Source organism: Saccostrea echinata, unplaced genomic scaffold, assembly GCF_033153115.1.
Source record: "Saccostrea echinata isolate AGI-Se365-2 ecotype Australia unplaced genomic scaffold, CSIRO_AGI_Sech_v1 ptg000019l, whole genome shotgun sequence".
Classification (NCBI taxonomy): domain Eukaryota; kingdom Metazoa; phylum Mollusca; class Bivalvia; order Ostreida; family Ostreidae; genus Saccostrea; species Saccostrea echinata.
This window is the reverse complement of record NW_026889768.1, coordinates 1347555-1358655: the sequence shown is the minus strand read 5'-3', so window position 1 is coordinate 1358655 and position 11101 is coordinate 1347555. Positions and strand designations below refer to the sequence as shown.

The 11101-nt window shown below is 32.4% G+C and overlaps 1 protein-coding gene across 1 annotated transcript; it reads right to left on the bottom strand.

Annotated features, from left to right (window-relative positions):
* Positions 1–3024: 3024 nt before the first annotated feature.
* On the bottom strand, positions 3025–5589 carry LOC133189725 (serine protease inhibitor Cvsi-2-like). The gene is made up of 3 exons (XM_061325127.1): positions 5464–5589; positions 3914–4024; positions 3025–3179 (listed from the first exon to the last, which is right to left on the bottom strand). The coding sequence occupies exons 1-3, from the start codon at positions 5528–5530 to the stop codon at positions 3079–3081; spliced, it is 279 nt and encodes a 92-aa protein (XP_061181111.1). The 5' UTR covers positions 5531–5589; the 3' UTR covers positions 3025–3078.
* Positions 5590–11101: the final 5512 nt, after the last annotated feature.

The window sequence follows — 11101 nt, the reverse complement described above, 5'->3', positions numbered from 1 at the left end:
AATCTAGTATGCTGAGTTTTTTTTAATTACATGTTTATGCTGATATCTCTCCATTATAAGCTGAAAATTTTTCATAATATATGATTCTTCTCCATTATAGGACATTTGCGAAATAGCGTACAGCGCACAGCGGACTTCGGACTTCAGACTTTAAAAGCAGACTTTTCATAGGGACCGATATAAAAAATTGAAAAAAGATCAAGTTATAACAGATCATCTAAGAATGTGAACTATTAATAAATTTTAATCGAAGGATAGTGTTGAATTCTTAGTTTGGTTGGTATGATTAAAAAGTTTGCAGAAAATTTATATGTAGATGTATATAAATTCAAAAATTTTGAAATGTTTCGAAATAACTATTGTGCATTTGAGTCAAGTCTAAATTAAATTCTCAGAATAACAACAATATTTGGCATTTAATCTGAAAAGCATCAATTATGACGTACAAACAAGTCCTGCTACAATTTCAGCAATGATTGAAGCAAACGTTAAATTTCACATTCTGTACGTTTTTTAATTTACAAATTGAACGTACAACTTCCGAAGATGACAAAACTTTATCAAATTAAGTTTATGCCCCGCCCGCATGGTTTGTTGATAATTTAAAAAAAAGTCAATATTAAAAACTGGTTGTTAATCTCAAGATGAAAAGTACAAATCATCCAGATCTTGGCCAGTTTATGTTATTCATCTTTTTTTTTATTCATTTGCCATCGAATATACTCTTGCGCATCATTTAGCCTGGAAAACACAGTTTATATGATGTATTCTTTTTTAATTATCAGTTATTATTTCAACATGTATGGCATTGTAGATTCGATGTCCCTAATAAATTAACCGTTGAGGTTCAATGAGGAATATCTGTTACAAACTGAGGACGTTCCATCAGTTGCGGGAACTTGCACGTTTTGGCCCTTGTTGCATCATGCCTCTCCATTTTTTCTCTACTTGGCTATTTTTATTTAACTATTTATAAGATTATGAACTGTGTGGAATGCATTTGTCAAAACTTTCTGTAGAAGGACTGATATTAAAGATGTCTTATTTCATATAAACACGATGGATAATTTCGAAACCAAATTTAATGAAAATAAATAAAAGCTTTTTCTCGGAGACAAAAATATGCCTTGTTACGATTTTGGCTCATTTTTCTCAATTTTTAATGAAAAAGAATGTTGTAAATACCAAAATCTTCTCAAAATATTTAATAAAATCCGTGCATGTAATGGTTTCAGCACCTTAGCATCGACTGTGAAAGTGTGCGTCTCTGTGTGTGTGTGTGTGGAGGGGGGGGGGGGTAACTTAAATCTTTGACAACAAACAGAGAATTTGTCTAAACTCGAAAATCCCATCTCGGGGGGGGGGGGGGGGTCATCTGCACAGCAGGATTTCACTTTATATGTACTGGCTTTAAAATGATCATTTTAATATTAAATAAATAGTAAAAGAATTATGTTAGGATACTCTGTATATAATTAAAGGGCGGCTCACATCTATTAACAAAAAATCACTATATTTCTAGATAATATGAGATCAGGAATCTGCATCCATGTTTCTTACAAAGTCAAATGTATATCTCTATTCAGTTCAAATTCGATATACATCAGGGCACATAACACTGTTTCCTTTTTTCCCCTTTCTACGGGGGAGTGGAAGGGGTTAAAATATACAGCCTAAATAAATAATATCAAATAATATATACTAATTACATTTAAAAAATAAAGAATAATTAAGTAAATTAAAAAAATAAATAGATAAGAAGTTTAACTAGTGGAAGTTTGTGGATGTCACCTCCAAAAGATTTCAGAATAGAAAGTTTTTATATCATTTATGTGAAATATAGCAGTAGTATTTACACGAAAGAAAAAAGGGCTTTGTTGTCACATTGATGCATGTAGCTCTCCCCTTGTTCACTCGTGTATACGTAAATACGGCCGTAGCAGGGAAGGGTTTCTATCTTACCAACGCCTACCGTGACACGGGACTTCGGGCTTTAAAGTCTCTAGCACTAGATAACACTCTAATGCAGGGTGCATGATGAAGAAACGCTACTTATTTTCAACACCTTAGATTTGAAGCGGCACCTCGATCTAGAATCCAAACCAAACCTCCCAGTCACGAAGCGAGCACACAACCACGTGACTACCGCGCTGTAACTTTGTAAAACAGACAAAAATGTGCTACCATATCTGTGCAAAATGTAATAAAATGCAATTATGGCATGTTGTTATGAGATCACCAAAATGCAGCATCTCATACTTGTCCGATACATTTTGTGAAAAATGAAATATTACTTTCTTAAATAAAAACTTTTATTTCCCACAATTTTAATACATGCTATTCAAAATAAATGTTTATTGATTGCACTATGTTGTAAAAGTAGAGTTTACTGTGGAGTCTAATGAAAAAAATGCAACAGGGTTATAATAATTAGTAGTTATCATGTCTAATATATTTTATTTTTATACACCCACTCAGTAAAACAAAAATTTTACAAACTAATTGTAGCTTTATGAGAGAGGTCAAATTAACAGTAAGTAAACCCACGCACTTTAAAAAAAAATCATGGAATTGTAAATGTTTTGCAGTCTGGCATAATTTTTTTCTATTCAAAGAAAAATCGGTACAATAATACAAGAGTAATATTTCTGCGCAATTTTTTTTTAAAATAAATTGTCCGGGCGACAGTTGATGGGGAGTATCTTTTTTCATATCAATTGGTATAGTTTTTCGAGTGTACATCCCTTGATTGTAAGTATATATAGACAGCCGGAAAAAATATTCATACCTTTCTCTGAAAAGAATATTTTTTGCTATAGAATTATTTCTTTTAAGTGTTTATGATATTTTCTTTTACATAGTTAGTACTATGCCATAGTTGTGTTTTTGTTGCTTTAAGGACTAGCTCTCTACACTTAATTACATGTAGGTAAAATCGCGTCTTCAAACCAAGTTTCAAAATTATGAAATCAGTATACGATATCTAAAATCAATAATAATAATTATAATAATACAAAATTCAAATGTTTAAACATAGTGTTTATTGTTGCACATGTTCTTAGAGCACTCTTGTAATAATTATACAAAGAAACATCTACAGTGTTGGTCAATACAGTGCCATTTGCCATTACGTCCGAAGATTCTACAATGTCCTGAACAATCACTAGCTGTTGAGCAAGCTACAATAGAAGGTGTTTAACATGTAAGACTCTAATAATAAATATTTTACACTGCTGTCTTGTGAATATTTGCCATTATTGCATATACGTGCTAAACTGTAATATTATCTGATAGTGACTTGAGTTATTAAAAATGACGTTCGGAAATCTAAAGACTGGCTTTGCTGAATACTCCAAAACGAGCTATTTTCAACCCGATTTAGGCCCATCTCTGCAGCTGAAACTAAGACGCAAGGGCGTAAACATTGCAATAAATATGACGTCACAATGGTTTTAGAACGTCGAAATACATGCACGAGGCTTAATTAGTGCACTGACCGAATAAAGCTTTGGTTTATTAGGTTATATTTATCAGGTCAATACAAAGTGTACTATAGTAGTTGCAGGATAAACTACATTAAAAGATTTAAATTGTACATGATATAATTTTGAAAGTTTGTGTATTATTATTATATTTGTCGATGTAAGTACGCTAGAGGAAATATCTAGTTATATGAAAGACTCTAACATATATCCTTATCGTATTTCCTATCATATTACATTGTACCTATATAATGATAGCTTTGTTTAAAAAAATACTGACAAAAAAATTATTGGTCTAAACTTTTGAGTGATTATACATTGAATATTCCTTTTTCTGTTTAACTGTTTTGAACGACCATACGGTTTCATTGTGGCTTCTAGAATAGTTTTAAAAGACAGATGTTAGTAATTTAATGGAGAATTAAATTTACCTCCTGCTGCGCATGTGCACTGGCCACTGTGACACTCCAATGTATGCGCAGAATCACAGCTTGTATTTGAGCAGTCACCAACACTACTACATGTTTCAGCACTGATGTACTCTGAAATACAATCATAAATGTATCATATGTAGAATTCTGTATTCAGTGAATACTGTATATGTTAGAGTTGCTTTTTTTAAACTTTAGATTTGATATTTATGGTTTTAAATCTAATTTAGGTGGTAATTGTTGATAGCCATGCAGTATCAAGTAACACTTCAAAAATTTAAACTCTGGGGTCATTTTATTATTATACTAAAACTATGTTTCATTTCCTAATGTATTTTACAATTATATTTGGCCTTTTCTTCATGTACTGTTACTGGGACTTTTTCTTGAGGTATTGGATTTACATTAATTTATTTCCCCACCTCCCATTTTTAGTATGTTGTTTTATTTTATTAATTTTGGCTCGTGATCTTTTCCCGGGACTTGTGGGATGAATTTTAATTTTTTTTATGCGCAGTGATGTAAATAAAGTAACTGTAATAAAAATATTGAAAGACTTCCTTTTTCGTTGTTTGACAAATTCAGACGAATATACCAGTTAAACATTTGAAACCGCTTGGAGAGAGAGAAAAAAAATATTACAGGTGAAAGACTCTTTTCCTCTTGGCCGCCCTACACAAGTCATTTTAAGTCCTTAAACTTTCTGAAATTTTACGCATCGGGACAAAGTAACATATAGAGTTACATGTAGTTTAACACGTTTGAGGAAACTTACAGAAAACATTTTACATGAACAAGTCGTGATTGGTTGTTTCATTTTTGGCTTACCATGACAACACTTGCTTTGTTGCCTTGCTTCGGATTGGGACAGAAACAAACGTTAGGCAAGTTAACACATAAACAATGACGAGTTTTTGGCTTTATGGCTTGTTAATTAATAACTTGATTAAGTTCCCTTACCACGTCGGTATTGAAAAACAAACACTAAATTTTCCGTTTAAATGATGACTCCCATGCCGTAATTCTTTATCACTTGGAATTGAAGAGTTCCTTCAATGTGTCTTTTTTGGATACAGGTTTATGTACAAAAAAAATGCTTCACACAACTACATGTATTAAAAACAAATTAATCTAATACCAAAGATTGAGAATTACATTTGAATAATCGTAAAAAATGAATTTTTAAAAGATGTAATTAGATTGGGGGGGGGGGGGTTAAATTTGATAAATTATGTTGAAATAATTACTTTAAAGGTGTAAATATGCTTTACTTCCCTTTTATGTGCAAAATATTGCGCAATGCAAACCTCAATCGGCCCCCTTAATTTACTCTATTTTTATTTGCCTACAACACTTTACATTTTTAAAAACATTATTACTTTGATTATATGCAAAATGTACGCCAAGTATCGTTTTACATTAGACGATTTGGTACGGACCATATCACTTAACGTCATTACAGTGCAAGATATTTTTTTCTTACACAGGCATGGAGCACAACTTTATTTTTTTAACATCTTAAATAAAGGTTAACATTCCGATATACTTACGGACAACACACAGTACCAGGAGAACAATGGCGACCTTCATTGTTAGATTTATTTGTACAGATATCATTTCAACCAGGGGGTTTATATAGGTTACAATTGTCACGAAAATGACTTTTATTACGATATGAACAAAGTTCTATCACGCGCATTGGTGTTCAGATAAGAGACATAGTTACCTTAAATGGAAATGAAAATACAACTACGAAAGATGATTATGATTGTGCGCACATAATGTTATTGTTGTACACAGCTTAAACTTCAATAAATGATTACAATGTTATTTTTACCATAGAAAAACGAGTAAAATATGTAATATTTTACGGTGTGACCGTTGGGGCGATCGCAGTTGTACCATCAAAAACCTATATACACAGCTTACACTGTAACGTTGATCCGCCTCTTCAAGCTTCAAACCGCATGAGACGCAGTCTAGACTGTGACGTCACATGACGTCGGACTTTACGGAGCTCGGAGACAGTCGAACGTCTGGCTCCGGGGCCATAAAACTTAGATGAACTAACTTTCGATCTCAGTCTCACTTTACCAAAGGAATTTATAAAGAAAAAGTGAGACTGAGCTCAAAAGTGAGCTCGTCTAAGTTTTATGGCCCCGGGCCCTGGTTGAACGAGACTATATCTCTCGTGCAAAATTAAATGAAATACGTTGTGACATGACCCGGCGAGTTTTCCTTTGAAGTCAGCCGTATAATAACTGCGATACAGAACACTTTTAGTGGGCGTTTCTTATGCAAATGAGCAGAAACTGTACTGTATCTGAAAAATATCAACGATACAGTACGGTTTATTTTTAGCGATGACGGAAAACTGAATCCGCATCTTAAATGATATAGACAAAAGAATCAATCAAATCGCACGATAGCACTGTTAGTATTTATTCAAAATTTGAGATGAATTAAGAATAGAATTTTACAACGTAAAGTTACCAGTGGCGGATTAAAAATTTTTAGAAAGGAGGGAGTGGGGGCAGTACACAAATGGTTTTCTTCGGAAAAAAAAAATGTCCAAACTGGAAAATCGGGAGTTTCGTGGGGGGTAGATTCATAATCAGGCCTGACACTATATATGTGCGTGATCGTTTCGTGTTGATAAATTAAAAGTGTATACAAGTTTAGCAAACATAATTTACGAAAGCCAAAAGAAAAAAAAATCGAAAGGGGGGGGGGGACGCATCGACGCGCGCGAGTGAGTGCTGGATCTGCCTTTGGTTCCTCTACATTTTGTTTCAAACATGAAGGTAATATGCCCCCTTTCTCATAATCTGTTTATTTCAATTTGGAGCCAAGAATTTTGTATACATGACGACCGGTCGATGACATTGTCGGACATTTCTCTCAGAATACGACCTCCCCAAGACATTACATACAGTAGGAAACTCGTACTCTTAATATAACTTGTAGAATAGATGCAATTGTTTTTTTTTTTTACTGCACACTTAAGATTTCTAATTGTAAGGTAGTTTTATACCATTAGTACGGAAGCGTATTAGGGCCGCAGCAGTAATTTTTATTAATTTGTTATAACAAATTATTACTTTGTTATAACAAATTATCAATTTGTTATAACAAATTACTAGTTTGTTATAACAAATTACTAATTTGTTATAACAAATTACTAATTTGTTATAACAAATTGACAATTTGTTAAAACAAATTACTAATTTGTTTTAACAAATTATCAAATTGTTTTAACAAATTATCAAATTGTTTTAACAAATTATCAATTTGTTATTAGTAATTTGTTATAACAAATTAATAATTTGTTATAACAAATTAACAATTTGTTATAACAAATTGATAATTTGTTATAACAAATTGACAATTTGTTAAAACAAATTACTAATTTGTTTTAACAAATTATCAAATTGTTTTAACAAATTATCAAATTGTTTTAACAAATTATCAATTTGTTATTAGTAATTTGTTATAACAAATTAATAATTTGTTATAACAAATTAACAATTTGTTATATCAAATTAATAATTTGTTAAAACAAATAACTAATTTGTTATAACAAATTATCAATTTGTTATAACAAATTAGTAATTTGTTATAACAAATTAGTAATTTGTTATAACAAATTAGTAATTTGTTATAACAAATTGATAATTTGTTATAACAAATTAGTAATTTGTTATAACAGATTAGTAATTTGTTAAAACAAATTACTAATTTGTTATAACAGATTAGTAACTTGTTTTAACAAATTGATAATTTGTTTTAACAAATTAGCAATTTGTTATAACAAATTAGTAATTTGTTATAACAAATTAATAATTTGCTATAACAAATTAATAATTTGTTATAACAAATTACTAATTTGTTAAAACAAATTACTAATTTGTTATAACAAATTGGTAATTTGTTTAAACAAATTCATAAAAAAAAATACTGCTGCGGCCCTAATACGCTTCCGTGTATTAGAGTGATCTGCCCGTAGTAGTAAGATAGAAAAAATGGTTATTTATAGTTAATTACACAATTTGTAATAGATTAAGATATTATTATTATATAAGACCAAGAATAAGTAATTGAATTCATTATTTCCATTAATTTTCCCACTTTTGGTAAACAACAGTGATTTCTGTTCATGAATGTCCATTGTCTTTGAACATTTTTCCTGCAGAAATAAGGCAGGCGCCCTATGTTGAAAATGAATAAAATAGTCTAAATATGCATACCTTTATATGATTTATTTTTCTCCAAGTCCAAAAAGCACCTTTTGTTAGTGTTTAGAGCTTCCTAAAGCTCTCTGTAGAGAAATAAAAGTAAACGCAGCTCTTGGTAAGGAACAATAATTATCCTTGATCTTTTGTAGGTTTTGTAATAACTTCGCATGGAATCTTGGTAGCGAAGGAATATTCTCGGAATGTTGCACAAGAAAGTTTGCCTGACGTATGTACAGATTTCATTCCGAATTTCCTCTGTTCTTACACGTTAGTCTATTGAGCTCGCTGCGCTCGCTATTAACATTCATTTAACTTATGCTTAAAACTTAAGTTTTTTTTATCTATTTATATATTTTTTACGTATATATTGAACATAAATTTAAAAACAAGTGTTCCACATTTTATTTATCTCAGAAAAGTGTAACTCAAACAAATGGTCAACTTAAAATTTATTAGAATAAGTGAGGCGATATTATGGGCACGGCTGTTATGAATGAATTGCAAATCAAATACAACATGACAAATGGCTGTCAACAACGAGCAGATGCCGTGACGGTACATATTGTCGTTTTGTACATATTGTCGTCGGCGACAATATATTCCTACCCTCACTGCACATATTGTCGTCCATCGGTACATATTGTCGCCGGCGACAATATGTACCGAGACGAGCCTTATTTTTCTCCTGCATAATGGACGACAAAATGTACAGTCAAGCACCAGCACATATTGTCGTCGGCGACAATATGTACAGTCAAGGTCGGCATATATTGTCGTCGATATATTGTTTTGACAAATATTTACTTGAGAAAAGAAAGAGAGATTGACAAACACACACGCACGAACGGAGAGAATCAGACAGCATTACTCGCAATATTTTAGGGAGAATACTTTTTGGTCAGAAAATTGTGTCCAGGATTGATGTACATTACTATGATATGTCAAGATACCGTAATTCTTGAGAGATCTGATAAATCAGCCTATTCTTTTTTTCTTGTAATACAAACTTGGAGATTGAATACTTGCATTAGTTTTTTTTTGTTCTGTAGTAATGATTATTTGGATTTTTTTTTTTTTGCGTTATTCTTGTATACAATCATGTGCCGATATAATTGGTATTGGGTTGACATTTTCAAATCACCTGAACTGGCAGTTCAAGTGAGCTTTTCTGATCATTTTGTCTGACAATCCGTCTGTCTGTAAACTTTTCACAATTTCAGTTTCTCAAGAACTTCTGGGTCAATTTCAAGCAAACTTGTCACAAAGCATCCGTAGATAAAGGAGATTCAAGTTTGTTCAAATGAAGGGCCATGCCCTCTTGTAATGGAAGTAGTTAAGAATTAGCGAGAATTTAGTGACATCTTTAAAAAATCTTCTCAAGAACCACTGTGTCAGAAAAGCTAAAATTGATGTGAAACTTCATTGAGAAGTTAGAATCAGTTTTATTCAGATCATGTCCCTGGTGGGAAAGGGTGTGGCTACAATAGGTGATCAATATTTTTCATATACTATTTAGAAAAAAAATCTTTCAAAATCCTCTTCCAAGAACTGCTGGGTCAGAAGAGATTATACTTATGTGAAAGCTTTCATAGCATACTTTTAATTTTGAAGTGCTGGCATGAAAAAGATCCCTCACTGCTCAATGACCCCGAGTATCGAATATAGTATGCAGCCCTCCACCGACAAGTGATGACGTCTCCATGATAGAAAAATTCTCGAGAGGGACACTATAACAGCAAACATAAACAATTTTGTTCAAATCATGACCCCAGGGATAGGGTGAGGCCACTATGTGTGATCAAAGCATATATACAGAAAATCTTTAAAATCTTCTCAAAAACCAAAGACATATGTAGTACCGGCGCCCCCCCCCCCCCCCGTTTGATTTTTTTTGCTTTGGTAAATTCTGTTTGTTTAACTTGTATATACTCTCAATTTAGTCCAGAGGTAAAATTTTATAATTAGATAATTTACTTAGCATGTGCAGTAAAACACATTTACATACAAATGACTATTTTTTTTGCTCGTCAAAAAGAATTCTGAACCGCACCCCCCCCCCCTCCTCCCCTTCCTTTCTGAAATTTCTGGATCTTCCACTGAGGAACAGCAGGTGGCCCGTGATTAGTGATGTTTACATGAAAGCAATATCAGGTAGCGCTGATTCAAATCAAACCTGGCCTAGGGTGGGGCCACAATGGGCGATCTCAGTTTTACCGGTTTAGGAATATATGGGAAAATTCTTTTAAAATCATATTCTCAAAAACAGCAAAGCAATGATTAGTCATATTTATATGGAACATTGCAGTGCAGTTCTGATGGACAAGATATGCGCAGTGAGGGTAGGTACAAATTGTCGCTGGCGACAATATGAACAGGACGACAAAATGTACCGTCACAATCATAGTGCATGAAATAGCATACGAGACACGTCAGTGTGATTCACACACCAATTACATTCACAAAACTACCAAGAAACAACAAAAGAAATCTTTAAGCAACAATATCTTTCGGGCGACAATATGTACAGTGAGGGTGAGGCACATAATGTCGCCAGCGACAATATGTACATGTGTAACTTTTCAGCCGGCGACAATATGTACCGATGGACGACAATATGTGCAGTAAGGGTAGGTACATATTGTCTCCGACGACAATACGTACAAAACGACAATATGTACCGTCACAGATGCATTTACAAAATTTTACATAAAACATTAAAGCTACACATACAATCATGTAGCTGGGTCATGATCAAAAAACAAAATTCGTAATGATAGTTCAAAGTTCAAACAACTAACATCGAAGTTCAATATTTTGTTGTATTTTGTATATTTTTGAAAATAAATATATTTTTTTTAAAAAATCGAAGTTCACAGTTCACCACAACCAATAAATTCACTGTTTACAACAACATCAAAGTTCACTTTATAGATATTATTGACCCTGGAAAGTG